This window comes from Cyclopterus lumpus, chromosome 16, assembly GCF_009769545.1.
Source record: "Cyclopterus lumpus isolate fCycLum1 chromosome 16, fCycLum1.pri, whole genome shotgun sequence".
Lineage (NCBI taxonomy): Eukaryota > Metazoa > Chordata > Actinopteri > Perciformes > Cyclopteridae > Cyclopterus > Cyclopterus lumpus.
Window position 1 is genome coordinate 2,886,637 of NC_046981.1, and position 23,230 is coordinate 2,909,866.

Sequence of the window (23,230 nt, forward strand, 5' to 3'; positions counted from 1 at the left end):
ACAGCTGTAGTTGAGAAGATAGAAGAAAGAAAGAGTTTAAGTCACAAGTGACCCTTCGTTATCTCCCGCCCCCTCGGACGCAGACGGGCCAATCGTAGCGTAGCATCCGACAAGTTCCTGTTCCTTAATTCGGGGACGTGGTGGTTCACTTTGACACTGATAACTTAAGCTTCAGCTTCCATCTTTATCTTTTTATACCTATACCGGGCTTCTCCTGCTTGGAGAGGCCCGTCCCATAATGCACAGGTGTGTGTGTGTGTGTGTGTGTGTGTGTGTGTGTGTGTGTGTGTGTGTGTGTGTGTGTGTGTGTGTTTTACCACCATGTTTAGCTTCCCACTGACGAGCTGCGCAGCTGACGGTTGGATGTCTTGTTTGTTTTCTTTTTCCCCAGAAGCTGACGTGGAAGACGAAGGATGTGGAGAAGTGCACCGTGAGAGGGAAGAACAGCGTGAGTAGTCTGGAAGCGGTGATGGCGGTGCAACCGAGAGGAGGCTGTGAGCACGTCGTGCTCCGAGTGGCTCCTGACGTCACATCTGTTTGTGTTTGTTTGTTTGTTTGTTTGTTTGTTTTCCCCCACCGACAGGACGAATGTTACAACTACATCAAAGTGCTGGTGCCGCGCAACGACGAGACGCTCTTCGCCTGCGGCACCAACGCCTTCAACCCCACCTGCCGCAACTACAAGGTGAGAGGGCGAGCCCGTCACGCGGTAGCCTCACACTGTCACACGGTAGCGCCACACGGTAGCGCCACACGGTAGCGCCACACGGTAGCGCCACACGGTAGCGCCACACGGTAGCGTCACACGGTAGCGCCACACGGTAGCGCCACACGGTAGCGCCACACGGTAGCGCCACACGGTAGCGTCACACGGTAGCGTCACACGGTAGCGCCACACTGTCACACGGTAGCGCCACACTGTCACGCCGTAGCGCGTCACGCCGTAGCGCGTCACGCCGTAGCGCGTCACGCCGTAGCGCGTCACGCCGTAGCGCGTCACGCCGTAGCGCGTCACGCCGTAGCGCGTCACGCCGTAGCGTCAGATGCCCTTAAAAAGTTTTATATTTTACAGTTGAATAGGAAAAGTTTGCAAAAGATTACATTCATGGCATCATATGATAATAAAATAAAATAGTATTTATTCATATAAATGAGGTAAAAGTAAAATGGATAATGTGTATAACTTTAATTAATTGGAGACGCTGAAGGTGATTAGAGTTAAATCAAAGTTAAATTAAAGTATTCCTTACATTAAGGCCATCATTTATGTATTACAAGCTTTCTGAATTGCTTTCCTTAACGACGCCGATGAGGCAATATCTTATTGCGTAGGTGCTAATTTGCATACATTTCTGTCAAAAGAAATGTGATGAAGCCTGTTTAATTTTTTGGGATATCTCTTTGGATCCCTAACTAACTAAAACATGGCCGAGATGGACTCAAATTGCCGTCAATGGCAATTTGAGTCCATCTCGGCCATGTTTTAGTTATAGAAATGTTGAATAAATCATGCTCTTAATGAGACATGAAGACTTCCCTCAGTAGAAACCTTCAGAATATGGAAAGTGGAAAGTTTGACGTGTTTAAGTGCTCCTGAGGTGGAGATTTCTGGATCAGTCTGAGAAAAACACTGCAGGTGAATAGGGTTAAAAAAATAATGAATTAACAAATATGACCATGAATCTTCACCAGTTGATCACTGACATTAAGACAGAAATGTTAGAATTATGTCTCGGTAACTTTAGGATAAAAATAATATATATATATATATATATATATATATATATATATATATAATATCAAGCAATACGTACACAAACACTGCTGTGAAGAGGAGTCTGCAGCCAGCTCCTCAATATGTGTTTTCTGCGAAAAATACCGGTAACTGGAAAATGACTAAATGCATAAAAAGGTGTGTGTGTGTGTGTGTGTGTGTGTGTGTCTGTTATAAATGCAGAGGACAGCTGAGTTAATCAAGAACTTTTTATATTTCTCCGGGGTTTGTTGTTTTGTTGTTGTTGCTGTTTTTTTCCGGTTGACCTGAGAACCAGCCGAGTCCGTCTCAAGGACTCACTTCGAGGTTTTACACCTTAATTAACAAACGCTTTGCGGCCGCTGTGCCTTTTTCCTCAATCCGGGATCAAAGCTCGAGAATCTAGAGTGTTGCCCTTGACATATGGAACAATAATAGAAAGTTTCCCAAAAACAACAACGACAACAACAATTATGTTTAAAGGGCATTTATTACAAATGGAAGCAATTAACTAAAGTAATAGTTTAATTCACGAGCAAACCAAATAAATGAAAATAAATGAACTGGCATTTGAAAAAACTAATTAAAACAACAATGAATAAATAACAGGAGACGACGACCCCGAGGCGGCACCCCACCTGTCACTCAAAGAGGCCACGCCCCTTGAAAACGGGTAACTAACTTTAACATAATCTAAACCGCTGAGTTATATAAAAAATTAAAATGTGCAGAGACCAGTTTATTTCTGCTGTACAGTTGAGTATTTTCACCATAGAGGTCTATGGGGGTTGACTTAATTTTAAAGGGGCTGCTAAGCCCCGATTGGACGAGGGGGGAGGGGGGGGGCTCCTGGTACCATCGTACCAGGAGCCGCGATGTCTCAGAAGACCTGCACAGTGTCATCACACACACACACACACACACACACACACACACACACACACAGCAGGGGGGGGGGGGGAGAGATTGATGTGAAACGTTGATAGCACGGCATACCGACCTACATCCACCCACCACCATCATCACCATCATCATCATCACCACCATCATCATCATCATCACCCGTCTGCCACAGACAGAGCGGCTGATTTACGCAAAACTACCTCCACAGATATCCAGGCAGCTGGAGGGAGGAAGGAGGGAGGAAGGGAAGGAGGGAGGAAGTGTAAATCATATGAAGGAATCTGCCTCTGGGACAAGAGCGAGAGGCCCGTGTGTGTGTGTGTGTGTGTGTGTGTGTGTGTGTGTGTGTGTGTGTGTGTGTGTGTGTGTGTCAAGTTCTCTCTGACTTCTTAGGGCTGTTTTTTTATTTTTTATTTAATTACGGGGTGATTAACAAACCGCTGTTTCACTTCGAGTCGCCGCGGCGTTTCAGAATCAGATTCAAAGCAGGATTTTTAATTTAATGTGTGAAGAGCGCAACTCTCGATTGCTGATTTTGGAGAACGAGCGACGCTTTTGATTCAAGGATTCAAGGTGACAGTCCAGACGCGTTGGAAGTTCAGAAATAACACTGTGAAAAGAAAAATACAAAATATAAAAGAAAACACTCCGCAGAAGAGGTGGTGCTATGTACAAGGACAAGAGAGGCGCTAACATGTTCAGGTTTATTTCTCTTCCGAACAGCCCGAACTCGCCGTGACGACATCATTCGTTTTTTAAAAAAGATCAAACTCCTCCGTGACACGCAACTCCTTCCTGTAGTCGAAGCCTGAAAACTGTGAAAAGCATTAAAAAAAAAAAAGAAGCACTTTCAGACTTTTTAAGCCCTTTTTTTGTACCAGGAGACACGACGCGAACCCCAGAACAATGAAACGGTATGTAGGGCAGAGCTGTTGTGTCGGATTGCGTCACACACACACACACACACACACACACACACACACACACACACACACACACACACACACACATCTATTACGTGTGTTTGTGCAGATGTCTCGGGGTGTTTATGCAGAGTTCACGTGACAAAGGTGAAGCTCTGGATCAGCGGCTTTCTTCTTCTTCTCTGGAGAACTGTTGTTGTTGTTGTTGTTGTCACACCAACACAGGGAGGGAGGGGGAGGGGGGGGGGGGGTGCACTGACTGCTGTCTTCCTTTAAAAATGGAAAAAGGTTAGAAAGAAGAGACGCTAGATGATGCATCAGTGAATAATCATGCTCTCAGCCCATGTCACAGTCTTTACTGGGACATCTAATAATAATAATGATAACTTTATTGATATACCGCATTTACAATAATTAACAAAGTGCTTTTGACAAAGTAGCAAAAGTGAAAACTAATAAAACGGTCCAAAAGATGAAACGATTAAAAAAAAAAGAAGTAAATAATAGCAGTAAAGACACGACATCGCATGGAAGCTATGAAAATGGGTTTTAAGAAGTGATTTAAAAGGAGATCTCAACCAGTTTCAACCAAAACGAGAACAGTGGAGACGTTTGTTTGAATGTTGTCATCCGACTCAATTTTGGACCAGAAATCACAATTTTTACACCAAACGAGGTGAAAATGAAAGAACTCCCTCCGAAGAAAAAGAAAGAGCAGCAGGACATCTCTGTCTATTGTGCCACAGAGCGTCCACGTAGTCTGCTTCTGAAGTCCGTTGGCAGACGAACAATAAGAACGTAACCACGGTGACGTACGACACCCGTCAAACCCGATTGGGTTGTGTAAGTGCTCCCGTTATTGTGTCCACCGTTTAAGATCCTCAATCTTGTGTTCAGAGCTCCTGCAGGGAAAACTGCTAAGGGGGCGACTCCTCTGGTTGTATAGAAGTCTATGCTTCATGTATTAAAGCTGCGTTCTCTCTCCTGACCACCAGGGGGCGACTCCTCTGGTTGTATAGAAGTCTATGCTTCATGTGTTAAAGCTGCATTCTCTCTCCTGAGCACCAGGGGGCGACTCCTCTGGTTGTATAGAAGTCTATGCTTCATGTGTTAAAGCTGCATTCTCTCTCCTGACCACCAGGGGGCGACTCCTCTGGTTGTATAGAAGTCTATGCTTCATGTGTTAAAGCTGCATTCTCTCTCCTGACCACCAGGGGGCGACTCCTCTGGTTGTATAGAAGTCTATGCTTCATGTGTTAAAGCTGCATTCTCTCTCCTGACCACCAGGGGGCGACTCCTCTGGTTGTATAGAAGTCTATGCTTCATGTGTTAAAGCTGCATTCTCTCTCCTGAGCACCAGGGGGCGACTCCTCTGGTTGTATAGAAGTCTATGCTTCATGTGTTAAAGCTGCATTCTCTCTCCTGACCACCAGGGGGCGACTCCTCTGGTTGTATAGAAGTCTATGCTTCATGTGTTAAAGCTGCATTCTCTCTCCTGACCACCAGGGGGCGACTCCTCTGGTTGTATAGAAGTCTATGCTTCATGTGTTAAAGCTGCATTCTCTCTACTGACCACCAGGGGGCGACTCCTCTGGTTGTATAGAAGTCTATGCTTCATGTGTTAAAGCTGCATTCTCTCTCCTGACCACCAGGGGGCGACTCCTCTGGTTGTATAGAAGTCTATGCTTCATGTGTTAAAGCTGCATTCTCTCTCCTGACCACCAGGGGGCGACTCCTCTGGTTGTATAGAAGTCTATGCTTCATGTGTTAAAGCTGCATTCTCTCTCCTGACCACCAGGGGGCGACTCCTCTGGTTGTATAGAAGTCTATGCTTCATGTGTTAAAGCTGCATTCTCTCTCCTGACCACCAGGGGGCGACTCCTCTGGTTGTATAGAAGTCTATGCTTCATGTGTTAAAGCTGCATTCTCTCTCCTGACCACCAGGGAGCGACTCCTCTGGTTGTATAGAAGTATATGCTTCATGTGTTAAAGCTGCATTCTCTCTCCTGAGCACCAGGGGGCGACTCCTCTGGTTGTATAGAAGTCTATGCTTCATGTGTTAAAGCTGCATTCTCTCTCCTGAGCACCAGGGGGCGACTCCTCTGGTTGTATAGAAGTCTATGCTTCATGTGTTAAGTCACTCCTCCGCAGTCCAAATATGGAAACCTTCACTGGTTGCCAAAAACAACAACATGGCAACGTCCGTATTCCAAGATGGCCGAATTCGAGGCTTCAAAACGTCCGTCCACAAACCAACAGGGTCACCATGACACACTGTGTTGAATCAATGCGTTCAAACTCGACACACACACACACACACACACACACACACACACACACACACACACACACACTCATCGTCCTACCTGTGCGTTTGCGACCTTGTTGTCTCAGAGCAGTCGGCTCGATGTCTGCGGCTGAGAGATAAACCGTCCTCTCGGCTGCAGACAGCAGGACCTCCGACTCCACGCGCTTCTTCTTCTTCTTCTTCTTCTTCTTCTCGCCGACCCGGTCACGGCAAATAAAAATAAAAAAAACTATCTTTACGGCGCAGGTGTCGCCTCGTAATAATCTCGTGTTTGATTGAATACGGTCAACACGTGTAAACAGCGAGGCTGTGTTCCTGTTTGTGGGTGTTGTGACGTGTCCTCTCTCACCTAGATGTCCACGCTGGAGCAGGAAGGGGAGGAGGTGGTGGGACAGGCCCGCTGTCCCTTCGAGTCCCGCCAGTCCAACGTGGGCCTGTTCGCAGGTGAGCAACGTGTCGCGTGTTCGAGTCCCACAGCTGACGATGTGTGTCATTAGTACCGGTGATTTTTATACAGTGCAGGGTTTTTATTGTCGCGGTCGGTTTTTAATCGGGTTTTTATGGGTTGTTGAGTTAGGTTTCGGTGAAGGTTGTATATATATATATTATTTATATATATATATATATATATATATATATTTAAAAAATATATATATATATATATATATATATAAATAATATATATATATATATAAAAATATATATAAAAAAGAAAAAGATCTTATTAATATATAAATATATATATATATATATATATATATATATATATATATTTATAGGATTGTTTCTTTTTTTTTAAAGACCATTTGTAATTTGCAAGTTTTTGCAGATTTTAAACTTCAGTGAACATTAATTATTTATTTTAATTTATTAAATAATTGTAAAAAAAAAAATTTGTATTCAGAATTTTTTTTGCCAGTCAAACCTTTTTCTTCATACAGTTTAAATACAAATATATATTTTGGAAAGATGAATGTAACTCGTCCCCCCCGGACTAGAACCCGGAGATGAAGAGAAACTCCTCTTCTCTCAATGTAAATCTGTATTTGTACCCTTGGATGGATTCTGATTAGCGGTTAGATTTTCCGCACTAATCACAGCGGAGGAGGAAGCCGACACTTTGGACATGTGGGGGGGAAGGGGGTCGGGGGGGGGGGGGGGGGGGGGGGGGGGGGGTCGGGTTCAGCGGAGAGCCAGGACCTGCACTCGGCCCTGGTCTCGGTCTCCACTGACACTCAAGCAGAGTGTCATTAAAAGTGACACATTCTCCTGCAGCTCATCCTCTGCTTCCTCTCATTAGACGCTTTGAAAGAAGTGCGTTATTCCAGGGAACTGTGACCCTTGACCCCCCCCCACCCCCCCCCCCCCCCCCCCCCCCCCCCCCCCCCTCCTCCTCCCTCAGGTGGCGATTTCTACTCGGCCACCATGACGGACTTCTTGGCGAGCGACGCGGTGATTTACAGAAGTCTGGGAGAGAGCAGCCCCGTGCTGCGCACCGTGAAGTACGACTCCAAGTGGCTGAGAGGTGAGTCGGCGAGAAATAGTGGAGCACACGAAGCGAAGGAGGAGGAGTCAAGGAGACGACTCACTCCGTCTTCTTCCCCCTCAGCTGTGACTGATTAACGGGGTTCGTGTCTAGTAGTCAAATAGCCCCGAAAAGTTCCGTCCTACGTCTTTTCAAAATCCTCGATGGAGACTCAATGAGGCGAAGAGGAGAATTCATTATATTTAAACTATATTTGAAACAATTTAAATGTCTTGTTGTGCAGTTTGAGGAGGCGTTCGTATCCAAAACAGAACGACAGAAGGACTAAGAAGGACGTTTTAAAATGTTTCCATCGGGGTGCAATTCGTCATTGACGACCGCGAGGACTCATGGGACGCTGGCGGTGTTTCCTATGCCAAAGGAGACGAGGAAAGGAGGCATCGGCCAGCTTTATCACGGCCGCCACTGGTTATTTAACTCTGTTAGGAAGCTTTGTCGTTAGAAAGCTTCTTCATTAGGAAGTGTACTCGTCAGGAACCTTCCTTGTTGGGAACCTTCCTCGTGGTGAAGTTTCCTCATTAGGAAGTTTACTCGTCAGGAACCTTCCTTGTTGGGAACCTTCCTCGTGATGAAGCTTCCTCATTAGGAAGTGTACTCGTCAGGAACCTTCCTTGTTGGGAACCTTCCTCGTGGTGAAGTTTCCTCATTAGGAAGTTTACTCGTCAGGAACCTTCCTTGTTGGGAACCTTCCTCGTGGTGAAGTTTCGTCATTAGGAAGTTTACTCGTCAGGAACCTTCCTTGTGATGAAGCTTCCTTATTAGGAAGTGTACTCGTCAGGAACCTTCCTTGTTGGGAACCTTCCTCGTGATGAAGCTTCCTCATTAGGAAGTGTACTCGTCAGGAACCTTCCTTGTTGGGAACCTTTCTCGTGATGAACCTTCCTTGTTTGGAACCTTCCTCGTGGTGAAGTTTCCTCATTAGGAAGTTTCCTCATTGGGAACCTTCCTCGTCAGATCCCTTCCTAACCCTTCCTTGTTAGGAACCTTCCTCGTGGTGAAGTTTCCTCAATAGGAAGGTCCCTAACGAGGAAGCTTCCTCGTCAGATCCCTTCCTAATCCTTCCTCGTTGGGAAGCTTCCTCGTTATGAATCTTCCTCGTTAAGAAGTTTACTTGTGAGGAACCTTCCTTGTTAGGAACCTTCCTCGTGGTGAAGTTTCCTCAATAGGAAGGTCCCTAACGAGGAAGCTTCCTCGTCAGATCCCTTCCTAACCCTTCCTTGTGGTGAAGTTTCCTCATTAGGAACCTTCCTCGTTAGGAAGTTTGCTTGTGAGGAACCTTCCTCATGGTGAAGTTTCCTCAATAGGAAGCTTCCTTGTCAGATCCCTTCCTAACCCTTCCTTGTTGGGAACCTTCCTCATGGTGAAGTTTCCTCAATAGGAACCTTCCTCGTTATGAAGCTCCCTGACGAGGCGATCCGACCGCAGCCCGGGATTCAATCTCCGTCGCTCGAACCTCGCATCCTTCCTCGACCCCTTTTGAAGTGAACATCCAGGCTCCTCCTTTCCTAGCCGACACCAGACGCTGCCTCGCCTCCGTCTCGTGGAGACGTTCGCTTCCCGCTGACGACAATCAGATGTTCGGTTGAGGGAAACAAATAATAATAATAAAAAACAATTAACGGATTATCACTAATTGTTGCTACTTAATGTTCTCGCCGAGTCCGTTAATGTTTTCAGGAGGCTCCACCTGTTGCTGCGGAGCATTAAAACACCACGTCTTGTGCTTCCTTCGTCTCTTTTTAATGAGTCTCAACCCACAAAGTGCTGACGAGGCGTCTCGGTCGAGTCTCGAAGGTGCTTCAGACCCGTTTTTAACCGGATCTCCGGTGCATACCCAGACCGCTCGCACTCGGTATGCACGCCGGAATAAGAAAAGATTAAATTCAAAGGCTTCAAACCTCAGATTCTTAGATTCTTGCTGTTTTTTCTTATCAGCACTGATCCAGAACCAGCTCTGTGCTTCTACACCCCTAATAAAATAACAACCTCCTCTTTCCTCGACCTCCGACAGAGCCCCATTTCCTCCACGCCATCGACTACGGGAACTACGTGTACTTCTTCTTCAGCGAGATCGCGGTGGAGTACACCACTCTCGGCAAGGTGAGCGAGGTCGTTTCGGGGAGGCGGTTTCAGCGCTCCCAAGTGATTGTCACCTGTAAGTGACCTTCCCTTCGTTTCCTTTCCTTTCCTTTCCTTCCTCAGGTGGTTTTCTCCAGAGTCGCACGCGTCTGCAAGAACGACAACGGCGGCTCGCCGAGGGTGCTGGAGCGCTACTGGACGTCGTTCCTCAAAGCGCGGCTCAACTGCTCGGTGCCGGGCGACTCCTTCTTCTACTTCGACGTCCTGCAGTCGCTCACCAACGTGCTGCAGATCAACCGCCGACCGGCCGTGCTCGGCGTCTTCACCACGCAGGCCAACAGGTCGGGCGCCGTGTTTTTTGTTTTATTTATTTCGCAGACATTGGCAAACAATGGAATCTGTTTCCAGCTAGTGTTTATTATCAATTTATTATCAATGTTGGGGAAATAAATAGAGGATCTATTTTTTTTTTTTATATACAGAATCTGGTTAAAACGGGTTATTTGGAGTGAGATTTTAATTGAATAAAAATGTTTTTGATGAAATACCACAATTGTTTAGTTTTTTTTACAGAAACGTTTGTTGCACATGATGTGTTCACGGACCGTTGGAACATCTGACCATAATATATATATTTATTTATTTATTTTTTACAGCTGTGGTTTTGGAAAATAGTTACGTCTTGTCCTCCACTATCACACATATTTATTTATCTCTGAAATGATCTATACAGTACAACCGTATGGTTTCTCTCGGATCTGGTTTCGATCTGGTTTCGATTATCGATCTGGTTTCAATCTGGTTTTGATCTGGTTTCGATTATCGATCTGGTTTCCATCTGGTTTTGATCTGGTTTCAATCTGGTTTTGATCTGGTTTCGATTATCGATCTGGTTTCAATCTGGTTTCAATCTGGTTTCGATCCGTTTTATTCCTATTCCTTCACAAAGTCACAAAAGCAAACAATAACTCAAATAAAGGCAGGACGACAGATCCCAGGATGAATAAAGTTGTATTTTCACGTGTCCCATGATGACTCTAACCTTCGCCCCCCCTCCCCCCCTCCAGCATCACGGGCTCGGCCGTCTGCGCCTTCTACATGGACGACATCGAGAAGGCCTTCAGCGGCAAGTTCAAAGAGCAGAGGAACAGCGAGACGGCGTGGACGCCGGTTCCAGAGGACCAGGTCCCCAAACCGAGGCGAGCTTTTACACAATGGAGTTGTTTTTCTTTTGTTGTCGTTTCACAGACAAAAAAACAACAAAAAACAACAATGACACAAGACACCTGTTTTTTTTTTTTCTTTTACCCCCTCTAAACCAAACAGCTGCCGGGTGTTTTTTTTTTTTTTTTTTTACATCTGTGTTCCTTTGAAATTTGAAACTCTCCCCCGTGATGTTTTTGTATTTATTTAATTATGTATTTTTCTCGCCGCCGCAGGCCGGGATGCTGCGCCGGCGAGGGCTCGGCGGCCGCCTACAAGTCGTCCACCACCTTCCCCGACGACACCCTGACCTTCATCAAGTCCTACCCGCTCATGGACGAGTCCGTGCCCTCGGTCAACGACAGGCCCTACTTCACCCGGACCACCAGCAGGTCTGGGATCAGTTTCATTTTGTTATCACCATTAAAAAAAACAATCATACACGTCGTTTAATAAGGAAAGAGAGCCCTCACTCCGAGCGTCAACACATCAAACATTAAAGAGCTTATTCCTTATAATTAAAAGTTAAACATTTGACAGGAAATTAATCAGTGGCTATTTTTTGATTAACGGCTTCAGCAGTTCATGAAGCGAGAACACACAAATAACAAAATTAATCGCCCACATTATAAATATATAGGGGCCACAATTAACAACTATTTTCATTATCAAGCAGCCCACCGGTTATTTTATCTTAATTAGTGCGACTGCGAGCTCCCTGTGGACTAAAGCCAGCTCGTTTTTAGAAAGCCGGTTTGAGGCGACAGCTGGTCGACGAGGACGAGATTTAAGAAGAACTTCGGAGGAACGGACGATCTTCTCGTCGGAAGGTCGTCCGGAGGCATCGGGATTGTACGGAGGTCGGTCACCATAATGGAAATAGAAAAAAATAGGAAAAAATAGATCTTGACATCTATTTTTTAAAATAATTGCAGCATTTCGCAGCTTTAATACCTCCATAATTCTTAATTCGTAATCGTAAATCTGTTCCTCCGAACCGTGCGTTCCTTCGAAGTAATTCAACCTTTTTGTTTTCTTCGTAATGCATTTAATAAATGACTTGTTTCTGCACACAAAAGGTAATAAAGTGGTCCATGAATATCAGATATGAGTTTACAGATGATTACTCTACTGAGAGGGGCCCTTCATCAGGTTCTCCCCCATTTAAAGGCACCCTGTGGGGCACCTAGGCTGCAGTCACCACCCCTGATCCCACCAGTGCATCCCAGCCTCACACACACACACACAGCACTGTACACAGGAGCGTCCTTGCCGCCTGCTGAAGCAGGCTGACAGCCAGCCAGACGCTGCACACTGGGGAGAAAAACGTGCGCCGCTTCACATCTGGCGCCAAAAAAAACATCACATCTGCCTCGCCGCTCCCCGCGGAGAGGAGCTAGATAAATGAAATCTAACCAGAAGCACATCACGTACCGGGTGTGCCAGCCAGGTCCGTGTGTGTGTGTGTGTGTGTGTGTGTGTAAACACACCAGCCTCGGTGGGACCATCTGGGAGGCAGCGAGGGAGAAGCGAGGTCCTCCGGTGACCTTTTTAACTTAAATTTAACTTTTTCATAGAATAATACAGAAACAAAGTGGGTTTATTGGAGGAAGTTTTTTGTTGTCTGGGAGAACGAGTAAAGGACAGGAAGTCTGCGGCGGCGGACAGGAAGTGGTTTGGTGGATGGAAGTGATCACACGAGGAGCTCAGTGACGATCCCAACATGTTAACGGTTTCATCGTCTCACTTCCTGTTTGCGTCCATGCAGATTCAAGTTGACCCAGATAGCGGTGGACACGTCGGCGGGGCCGTTCAAGAACTACACCGTGGTGTTCCTGGGCTCGGACAACGGGCGCGTGCTGAAGATCCTGGCCAGCACCGAGGGAGCCAACGCGTCCTTCAGCACCCAACTCCTGGAGGACGTGGACGTCTACAACCCCGACAAGTGAGACAATCTGTTGTTGTTTATGTTTGTGGGTGTTCTCCCTTCAACCGTGCTGCTTTCTTCTTTTGTTTGTTTCTGTTCCAGACGCGCTTCCATCTCGTGTTCCTGTATTTGTGGCGGTCACGAGCTTGCGTCTTCAAAGTTAATGATGTGATATTCAAATACATACTTACCGAATCATTCGAACCGTGTGCGTGCCGAGCCAATGACCTCCAGAGACGATAATAACAAAGTCATATTGTAGTTTTACACCACCGTCGTAGTTTCGTATTAAAATCAGCGGGTCAGACTGTTAAAAAGATACAGAAATAATGAGAATGGTTGCATCTTAGTCGGTATCTTTCCTTCCCTTTGTTCCCTCTCCTCCCCCCTGAGTTCTGCCTTGACGCCCACCCACTCGTTGGTCTCTTGTAACACTTTGCATCACCCTGTACAGCCAGAGGGGGAAGCAGCTGCAGCTGCTGCTTCTTCTTCTGTATAATCTCCAGACTAAAAAAAGTCTGATGGTGTCTGTCGGTGTTCTTCTGTGCTCCCTTTTTGTTTTTGTTTAGGTGTAACGTGCGGGGGGAGGACAGGAGGGTGCTGGGTCTGGAGTTGGACCGGGACCACCACGCCGTGTTCGTGGCGTTCTCCGGCTGCGTGATCCGCGTGCCGCTGAGCCGCTGCTCCGACTACGGCACCTGCAAGAAGTGAGTCGAAGCTTATGCCCCCGTCCGCCAGCGGAAAGGTCGCGACCCCTGAAACAACCTCGTTGAGTAATGGAGTACTCCATGAGCGGATTGACTCGGTTAGCCAGAAAAGAAAAACGGTGGATTTCGCCGCTTCGGGTTGGGATGGACTTCGGTCTTGGGTTTGGGGGAGAGGGTCTTTGGCTTGGGGAAGAGGGTCTTTGGCTTGGAGGATAGGGTCTTGGGCTTGGGGGAGAGGGTCTTGGGCTTGAGGAAGAGGGTCTTTGGCTTGGAGGATAGGGTCTTGGGTTTGGGAGAGAGGGTCTTTGGCTTGCAGGAGAGGGTCTTTGGCTTGGAGGATAGGGTCTTGCGTTTGGGAAAGAGGGTCTTTGGCTTGCAGGAGAGGGTATTTTGCTTGGAGGAGAGGGTCTTTGGCTTGGAGGATAGGGTCTTGGGTTTGGGAGAGAGGGTCTTTGGCTTGGGGAAGAGGGTCTTTGGCTTGGAGGATAGGGTCTTGGGCTTGGGGGAGAGGGTCTTTGGCTTGGAGGATAGGGTCTTGGGCTTGGGGGAGAGGGTCTTGGGCTTGAGGAAGAGGGTCTTTGACTTGGAGGATAGGGTCTTGGGTTTGGGAGAGAGGGTCTTTGGCTTGAGGGATAGGGTCTTGGGCTTGAGGAAGAGGGTCTTTGGCTTGATCCGGAAGCCTCCTGGATAGCTGGAGACCTCCAGAGGCGGACCCAGAACACACTGGAGCTATTATACTTTGGGAAGGACTCGGGTCCCCCAAGAGGAGCATTTCCGGTACACTACATGGACCCAGAAAAGGGTTTTAAAACTTGTGACTGACAATTTATTGATCAAATGTTACAATAAAGAGTAAGAACAATGTATCAACAATGAATTAGTCATAAGATACCGTCCTAAAAGTAAGGATAACATGGGGGATACAAGCTTATCCGATGGAGTCCTCTATACAGAGTGTCCATAGATTGACTGAGAACTAAATAAGGTTGCACAAATAGACCCAAAAGAGGGTCTCAAAGGCCGCCCGAGGACCGAGACCACACTCGGCGCTGTGGCCCAGAGGGGCGACCTGAATTCAGGGTCTCCTCCGCCGTGTGCCGGGAAGAAAAATCTGTCACTAACGCTGCCGGGTAACTCGAGTGAAAGAGGATCAATTTCCTCCTCCGCCACCAATTTGGATGCTGTTAGACGCGTTCTGGACAAAAGCACCGAATGGCAGATGCTGCGCTATTATCCGCCCGGTTCGTGGAGTTTTGTTGAAAAAAACACTCTGATGTTATTAGTAGTGTTGGCAGGTAAGTGAGAGTAAGATTAAACTGAGCTGCGGGGAAATATGGTGCGGCTGAAATGTGGTTAGTCGTGGGGGGGGCGGGATTTGAATGTTTTCATAAGCCGATTCTGATTTGAAACCCGCCTGAGCCTCATGTTGCAGTGCATGTGATCCCATGTTTGTGTACAGCTGCACTAAGGAGAAACATTTTAGTGTGCAATGTAGAAAACAATTATCTTTTTACAGTTGAAATGCTCTGGAATCAACAGATTGGGGAAGCAGTGGAATATGCTCGTGACATTTTTAAATAGCTGCTTCCTTCTGAGAGCAATGTGAGAGTTTTTACGTGTTTGTTGGTAGTTTTATAATATTCCGTATAAATCGTGTCAAACAGGAAGTGAGAGAACATCAGCTGGTGAGCAGCTCACTGATCAGCCTTATTATGTCCTGATTTTCCTTACAGCACAGATGTGCTTTGAATTTTACAAATAGTCAATTGTTGGTGGAGAGGGCCTTGTTGTTGTTATTGTCATTATTATTATTACTACGTTATCTGTGTTAATTCGAATAGAAGTATTTGGTCTCCTTTTCATCCAGCTTCACTGTGGCAGCTTTCTCTGGGAAGTCTTTTGTGTACATACGTGCATGTACGCATTCACATATGTACATGCACATGCACGTATGTACATGCACATGCGTACATGCAGAGCCGAGCTTCTCACTTCCTCATCAACTCACACAGTCTGTAACGTCTGTAAACAACAGAACCGTGAACATGTTGCTGTAACGTCTGTAAACAGAACCGTGAACATGTTGCTGTAACGTCTGTAAACAACAGAACCGTGAACATGTTGCTGTAACGTCTGTAAACAACAGAACAGTGAACATGTTGCTGCAACGTTTATAAACAACAGAACAGTGAACATGTTGCTGTAACGTCTGTAAACAGAACCGTGAACATGTTGCTGTAACATCTGTAAACAACAGAACAGTGAACATGTTGCTGTAACGTCTGTAAACAACAGAACAGTGAACATGTTGCTGTAACGTCTGTAAACAACAGAACCGTAAACATGTTGCTGTAACGTCTGTAAACAACAGAACCGTGAACATGTTGCTGTAACGTCTGTAAACAACAGAACCGTGAACATGTTGCTGTAAAGTCTGTAAACAACAGAACAGTGAACATGTTGCTGTAACGTCTGTAAACAACAGAACAGTGAACATGTTGCTGTAACGTCTGTAGACAACAGAACCGTGAACATGTTGCTGTAACGTCTGTAAACAACAGAACAGTGAACATGTTGCTGTAACGTCTGTAAACAACAGAACCGTGAACATGTTGCTGTAACGTCTGTAAACAACAGAACAGTGAACATGTTGCTGTAACGTCTGTAAACAACAGAACAGTGAACATGTTGCTGCAACGTTTGTAAACAACAGAACAGTGAACATGTTGCTGTAACGTCTGTAAACAGAACCGTGAACATGTTGCTGTAACGTCTGTAAACAACAGAACAGTGAACATGTTGCTGTAACGTCTGTAAACAACAGAACCGTAAACATGTTGCTGTAACGTCTGTAAACAACAGAACCGTGAACATGTTGCTGTAACGTCTGTAAACAACAGAACAGTGAACATGTTGCTGTAACGTCTGTAAACAACAGAACCGTGAACATGTTGCTGTAACGTCTGTAAACAACGTCTGTAAACAACAGAACCGTGAACATGTTGCTGTAACGTCTGTAAACAACAGAACAGTGAACATGTTGCTGTAACGTCTGTAAACAACAGAACCGTAAACATGTTGCTGTAACGTCTGTAAACAACAGAACAGTGAACATGTTGCTGTAACGTCTGTAAACAACAGAACAGTGAACATGTTGCTGTAACATCTGTAAACAACAGAACAGTGAACATGTTGCTGTAACGTCTGTAAACAACAGAACCGTGAACATGTTGCTGTAACGTCTGTAAACAACAGAACCGTGAACATGTTGCTGTAACGTCTGTAAACAACAGAACCGTGAACATGTTGCTGTAACGTCTGTAAACAGAACCGTGAACATGTTGCTGTAACGTCTGTAAACAACAGAACAGTGAACATGTTGCTGTAACGTCTGTAAACAACAGAACAGTGAACATGTTGCTGTAACGTTTGTAAACAATAGAACCGTGAACATGTTGCTGTAACGTCTGTAAACAGAACCGTGAACATGTTGCTGTAACGTCTGTAAAAAACAGAACAGTGAACATGTTGCTGTAACGTCTGTAAACAACAGAACAGTGAACATGTTGCTGTAACGTCTGTAAACAACAGAACAGTGAACATGTTGCTGTAACGTCTGTAAACAACAGAACAGTGAACATGTTGCTGTAACGTCTGTAAACAACAGAACCGTAAACATGTTGCTGTAACGTCTGTAAACAGAACCGTGAACATGTTGCTGTAACGTCTGTAAACAACAGAACAGTGAACATGTTGCTGTAACGTTTGTAAACAACAGAACCGTGAACATGTTGCTGTAACGTCTGTAAACAGAACCGTGAACATGTTGCTGTAACGTCTGTAAACAACAGAACAGTGAACATGTTGCTGTAACGTCTGTAAACAACAGAACAGTGAACATGTTGCTGTAACGTCTGTAAACAACAGAACCGTGAACATGTTGCTGCAACGTTTGTAAACAACAGAACCGTGAACATGTTGCTGTAACGTCTGTAAACAACAGAACAGTGAACATTTTGCTGTAACGTCTGTAAACAACAGAACCGTGAACATGTTGCTGTAACGTCTGTAAACAACAGAACAGTGAACATGTTGCTGTAACATCTGTAAACAACAGAACCGTGAACATGTTGCTGTAACGTCTGTAAACAACAGAACAGTGAACATTTTGCTTTAACGTCTGTAAACAACAGAACCGTGAACATGTTGCTGCAACGTTTGTAAACAACAGAACCGTGAACATGTTGCTGTAACGTCTGTAAACAACAGAACCGTGAACATGTTGCTGCAACGTTTGTAAACAACAGAACAGTGAACATTTTGCTTTAACGTCTGTAAACAACAGAACCGTGAACATGTTGCTGCAACGTTTGTAAACAACAGAACCGTGAACATGTTGCTGTAACGTCTGTAAACAGAACCGTGAACATGTTGCTTTAACGTCTGTAAACAACAGAACCGTGAACATGTTGCTGTAACGTCTGTAAACAACAGAACAGTGAACATGTTGCTTTAACGTCTGTAAACAACAGAACAGTGAACATGTTGCTGTAACATCTGTAAACAACAGAACAGTGAACATGTTGCTGTAACGTCTGTAAACAACAGAACAGTGAACATGTTGCTGTAACGTCTGTAAACAACGTCTGTAAACAACAGAACCGTGAACATGTTGCTGTAACGTCTGTAAACAACAGAACCGTGAACATGTTGCTGTAACGTCTGTAAACAACAGAACCGTGAACATGTTGCTGTAACGTCTGTAAACAACAGAACCGTGAACATGTTGCTGTAACGTCTGTAAACAACAGAACCGTGAACATGTTGCTGTAACGTCTGTAAACAGAACAGTGAACATGTTGCTGTAACGTCTGTAAACAGAACCGTGAACATGTTGCTGTAACGTCTGTAAACAGAACCGTGAACATGTTGCTGTAACGTCTGTAAACAACAGAACCGTGAACATGTTGCTGTAACGTCTGTAAACAACAGAACTCTCTCCCTCTCTCTCTCTCTTTGTCTCCAGCCTTTTGTTTTGTCAGGCCTCCTTCGTTCTCCGTTAATGTACTCGCTCAGCTTTTGGGATCTATTTTTGGTTCTGTGAGGAATGTCGGGCCCGTGTTCCTTTTTCTTCTTTTTCTTCTCCCTCTCAACCCCAGAGGAAGGATTTCTCCTCGGCTCCACCAGGGAATACGTCCACCCCCATCGCATGCTAAGCCCTCGTTGAGAGAGGCCTGGAGAAGCTCTCAACATCGTTTACTTATAAATTGGATCCAGCTGATTGGCCGGGAGCCAGTGATGGTGGCCGACGTGTTTTTCTTTTTCTTTTTCTGAGAGAGAGAGAGAGAGAGAGAAAAAAAGAAGGGGAGAAAACAGGGCCAGTGTTTGGTTCAGCTCACAGAGCGGCTACATCCCCAAATCCTTTCTAGAGACTGGAGCTGCAGCACACCTCATCCTGGGATTAGGGGCCCCCCGAAAGCCTCATCAGCACCGGCCAGGAGGTCAGGTTTCAGCCACCGTATCCTCCTTTACCACACCAAGGAATCCGTCTCCCTGCAGATGAGATTTACCTCCCTCTCTCCCTCTCTCTCTCTCTCTCTCTCTCTCTCTCGGCTCACTTCTCCTCCCTCTCTCTCCCCAAAGCCTGCATCGTCAGAAGTCCAGCTGCCAATATTAGGTTTCAGAAAACGCTCTGTTTGCAGCGGATATGAAACGGTAGGAAACGAGAGTCTTAATAAACCAATACCAAAAAAAAGGGCAAAAACTGTCCCCAAAACCCCTAAAAATCTGTAGATGTGTGGATCTTCAAGTCTGGTGGAGATTTCCTCTTTTCCTTTATTTTTTATAACAACACAGTTTCAACACAGTGATATTATTCTCTTTGTTGCAACGTTGCCTCATTCTTAGCAAAACTATAAAGACGAGATCAAAGTTTTTAATGAGCCAGACGACGCCTTTTCACTTTGCAACCCATTGCGTGATTCGACTGCGATTAAGTCATTAATGCAGATTTACTGTAGATATTGACGCTCAAAAAGCTCCATAATAAAAATGCAGCACGACGGTATTCAACCACCTATCTACGTCCATTAAATGTCTCCGGCAGCGTCGCATGAGAGACCGTCGCTAAGCCGAGGGGACGCCGTTTCCCGGGGGCGTCGGCTAAATGGCAGCTGGAAGTTGTGGAGGGTCTTTTCCTGTCGTGTCTCTGCAGAGGAGAAGGGCGGCCGAACGGGGGAGAGAGAGAGAGAGAGGCATGCATATACTTGTTTTATGGACGGCGCACAAATCATTTTTTTTAAAGTCAGCTGGCAGCCAGAGGTCCTCCGTCAGCCTGCGAGAGACAGGAAGTTGAGCCTTCTTATCGTGCAGGTCGAGATAAATAAACCGCGTTAATATTGTCCGTGCCGTCACTGCAAAGCAGCCGTCGTTGGGCCAACGAAGCTAAATCAATCAAAATCAATTTTTATTTTTTTTAATATTTAAAACAGGCCGTGGGAGTCCTCATTAAAGCTCGGTTTGAAAATCCGCAGCTCCTTTTTTGTTCAGTTTTCTCGGCGGTTCAGCAGCTGTGAACAAAACAATGTTGTTTAATTGACACCCGACTTCCGGCCATGTTTGTGTAATTTACACAGAGGCGGGATGAAGGTCCAAAAAAATGATTGCGCAACTCTGCGCAGGATTATGAAACCGCAGGTCGCTGGTAAGGGTCTTCTGAATGATGGGGGACGCGTGACCAATGGCTGCTGGCGATGGCCAACGAGGACCGCCCCTTAAAGGGAGGAAGTAAACCTTTCCGAGTACACTCGGCATGCTACACGCATCACAGTGAGCCGGGGGCCCTGAACAGGTGGCTCATCAACGAGGCCCCGGTGACCCCCGGTGACCCCCGGTGACCCCCGGCTTGATAAAGGTCCAGACTGCGTGTAAGAAGGTGGACGCGGTCACCGTTCGGAAGCCTCGAATATGACGGATTTTGCCATTCGTGCTTTTCGGGGGAACGAATTTCGAGGCACTATGTGAACACGATGGAATACTCGTAGTTCATATGATCAAAGCAAAACATGGATTGTGATTTCAAAAGAGGACAAGACGAGCTCTGTGTGTGTGTGTGTGTGTGTGTGTGTGTGTGTGTGTGTGTGTGTGTGTGTTCGCAGCGCTGCGTTTGGATGCTGCTCGTAAAAATGATAATCGATTGATCTGCATGAGAACGAGACGACAGGCTTTGGTGAAGAGCCACAGGCTCAGATGTGAAGAGGTCTGTCTGACCGTCTGTCTGTCTGTCTGTCTGTCTGACCGTCTGTCTGACTGTCTGTCTGACTGTCTATCTGACCGTCTGTCTGTCTGTCTGTCTGTCTGTCTGTCTGACTGTCTGTCTGTCTGTCTGACTGTCTGTCTGTCTGACTGTCTGTCTGACCGTCTGTCTGTCTGTCTGTCTGTCTGACTGACCGTCTGTCTGTCTGTGTCTCTTGTGCAGAAGCTGTCTGTCTTCGCGGGACCCTTACTGCATCTGGCTCAAGTCTGGCAGCTGTGCAACAGTCTCACCCGGCTTCAAGTAAGTCTCTCTCACACACACACACACACACACACACACACAGCATTAGCTTGTTAGCAACACGGTAGCTACTTGGCTACAAAGGCGCGACAGGCCGCCACAAACGGTCCTGATCACGGCTAACCAGCGGAAATGTTGCTACGCTAGCAGCTGTCAATCATGATGTCCCACCCCCTTTTTATCGCATCCAACAGCTCTTTAAAGCCAGATTAATAAGAAAATGAAACACTTGAACATACATCGACGTGGTGGGAACTAAAAAAATGACGGAAACCATCTTTGTTTGGCCCGTATATTTCTTATTTAACGTCAACTTAACATTATCGTTATTAAAAAAAATAATTTTTTCTATTAGTGCTTAATCCTTAAATGTTGATGAATTATACAGTTTTATTTTCTTTATTTCTTCTTTTTTTTAAAAGTGTGAATATTTATCTCCAACAGAGTTCAAACTTGTTTAAAAAAATATAAATATAAATAAAAAATATATATATATTAAATGTATTTAAAAATATATATATTAAAAAAATATATGTATATAAAAAAATATATATATTAAAAAAATATATGTATATAAAAAAATATATATATATATAAAAAATATATATATATTAAAAAAATATATGTATATAAAAAAGAAATATATATATATATATAAATATTAAAAATATATAAATAAATATATATATATATAGATAGTGTGCAAATAAAAATGAATACATTTAGTGCAAGAAGATACAGAAAGAATCAAGTCATCCAAGATGGAGTAAGATGCCAAAGCCTTCATCCCAAAACTGTTAATCAACGCTTCAACCGCAGAGGCCAGAAAACTGTTGAATTACATTGTCACATGCTGGGGGAGGGGGGGGGGCGTTGCCTATTAACAGGGCAGCTGCAATTTTCTACCTGATGTGCCTCATTGTTGACCCCCTCCCTTAGCCCCCCACCCCTCTTTTTGACAGAGATCTCCAATCAGGAACCACCGAGGGGATGAAAAGTGCGCTCATTTGCTTTCCCAATCAAACGCTCCAGCGGGAGGTCCGGGCCGTTCATTCTTCTCTGGACAAAGTCGTGCTAATTAGTGAGTTCCGCCGCGGTGGCGTTCGGCTACAGGAAGCCGTTATTAGCTCTCTAACTCGCGGTCACGTCGGTAGCGTGTAGCCGAGCAGCAGCAGCAGCAGCAGCAGCATCTCCTCGAGTGAGTTGTACAGCTGTGGCGACGTCCTCCTCATTGTGAGGGCTGATCTAGAGTCAGACACGTGGGCTACGTGACGAGTGGATCTGGTTTGGTCCTAAGTGCTCGTGAAGAACGCCGTCTCCACAGCCGCTTAAAGCGTGGAGCCGGTAAAGTGGAGGAGGCGACGTCGAGGGAACAAAGCTCGACTTGCAGTTCAATTCACCGTCAGCAACGATGAAAACATACATTTAATCCACCCATATCATATAAAAAGTGATATTTCCATGTCTTATTTTATTATAAAGCAGGTCTAAGTTATATATATATATATATATTTAAATGTATGTGTATATATATTTAAATATATATATATATACATATATGTATATATATTTATATATATATATATATATATATATATATATATATATATATATATATATATATATATACGGCTATATTTATATATATATATAAATAATAATAAATGTGCCTTTAAATGAGCCGCCAGGTCACAACTATACAGTACATTGACATTAAAAACACGATTATAATTTAAAGGAGCGAGTGACGGTTGAGAATACAAATGACGCAACCCATTACTCAGTCTGTCTATAGACCATGAAACCAATTAATAAACCTTATTATATTTCTATATTTTCTTTCCCCCCTCCACCGCTCTCAAAAGCCATAAAAAACCTCAAGTGTACCGCGCTGTCTGTCAGAAGAAAGATGGATGTATATATATATTTATATATGTATTTATATGGGCGGACAGACGGGGGACGAGCAGGTAGATTCATGGGTGCAGTAAACGGTGCAGAGGATCATCTGAGGCCGTTAGAGGTGCTGCTCGCTGCCTCCTGACAGCGGACGACTTGGCGTGTTCCCGTGTGGTTGATGTACAACCAGTTCCTACACACACACACGCACACACACACACACACACACACACACACACGGAGCACCACTTCCACTGTTGACTGGCTTCCAATAGATTATTCTGACGGCTGAAAATGTGCAGCCCTGGACTTATTGCATCTCCTCGGCCAGCCAGACGTATTACTGCTCCTGCCCTCACACGGACACAGAGGCTAATGGGATATTTTATCCCCCCCCCCCCCCCCCCCCCCCCCCCCCCCCCTTTTC

General features: G+C 45.3%; 1 protein-coding gene across 3 annotated transcripts in view; it reads left to right on the top strand.

Moving 5' to 3' along the window:
* The window catches only part of sema6e (sema domain, transmembrane domain (TM), and cytoplasmic domain, (semaphorin) 6E), a 53,260-nt gene that overhangs the window by 7,783 nt on the left and 22,247 nt on the right, over positions 1-23,230 (top strand). For all 3 annotated transcript variants that reach the window (XM_034554488.1, XM_034554489.1, XM_034554490.1), the window contains exons 4-14: positions 392-448; positions 584-685; positions 6,241-6,331; positions 7,290-7,412; positions 9,445-9,533; positions 9,636-9,853; positions 10,580-10,711; positions 10,952-11,107; positions 12,484-12,660; positions 13,212-13,349; positions 20,827-20,904. In XM_034554488.1, coding sequence (XP_034410379.1) covers positions 392-448; positions 584-685; positions 6,241-6,331; positions 7,290-7,412; positions 9,445-9,533; positions 9,636-9,853; positions 10,580-10,711; positions 10,952-11,107; positions 12,484-12,660; positions 13,212-13,349; positions 20,827-20,904 — 1,361 coding nt within the window. The remainder of the gene's footprint in view (positions 1-391; positions 449-583; positions 686-6,240; positions 6,332-7,289; positions 7,413-9,444; positions 9,534-9,635; positions 9,854-10,579; positions 10,712-10,951; positions 11,108-12,483; positions 12,661-13,211; positions 13,350-20,826; positions 20,905-23,230) is intronic.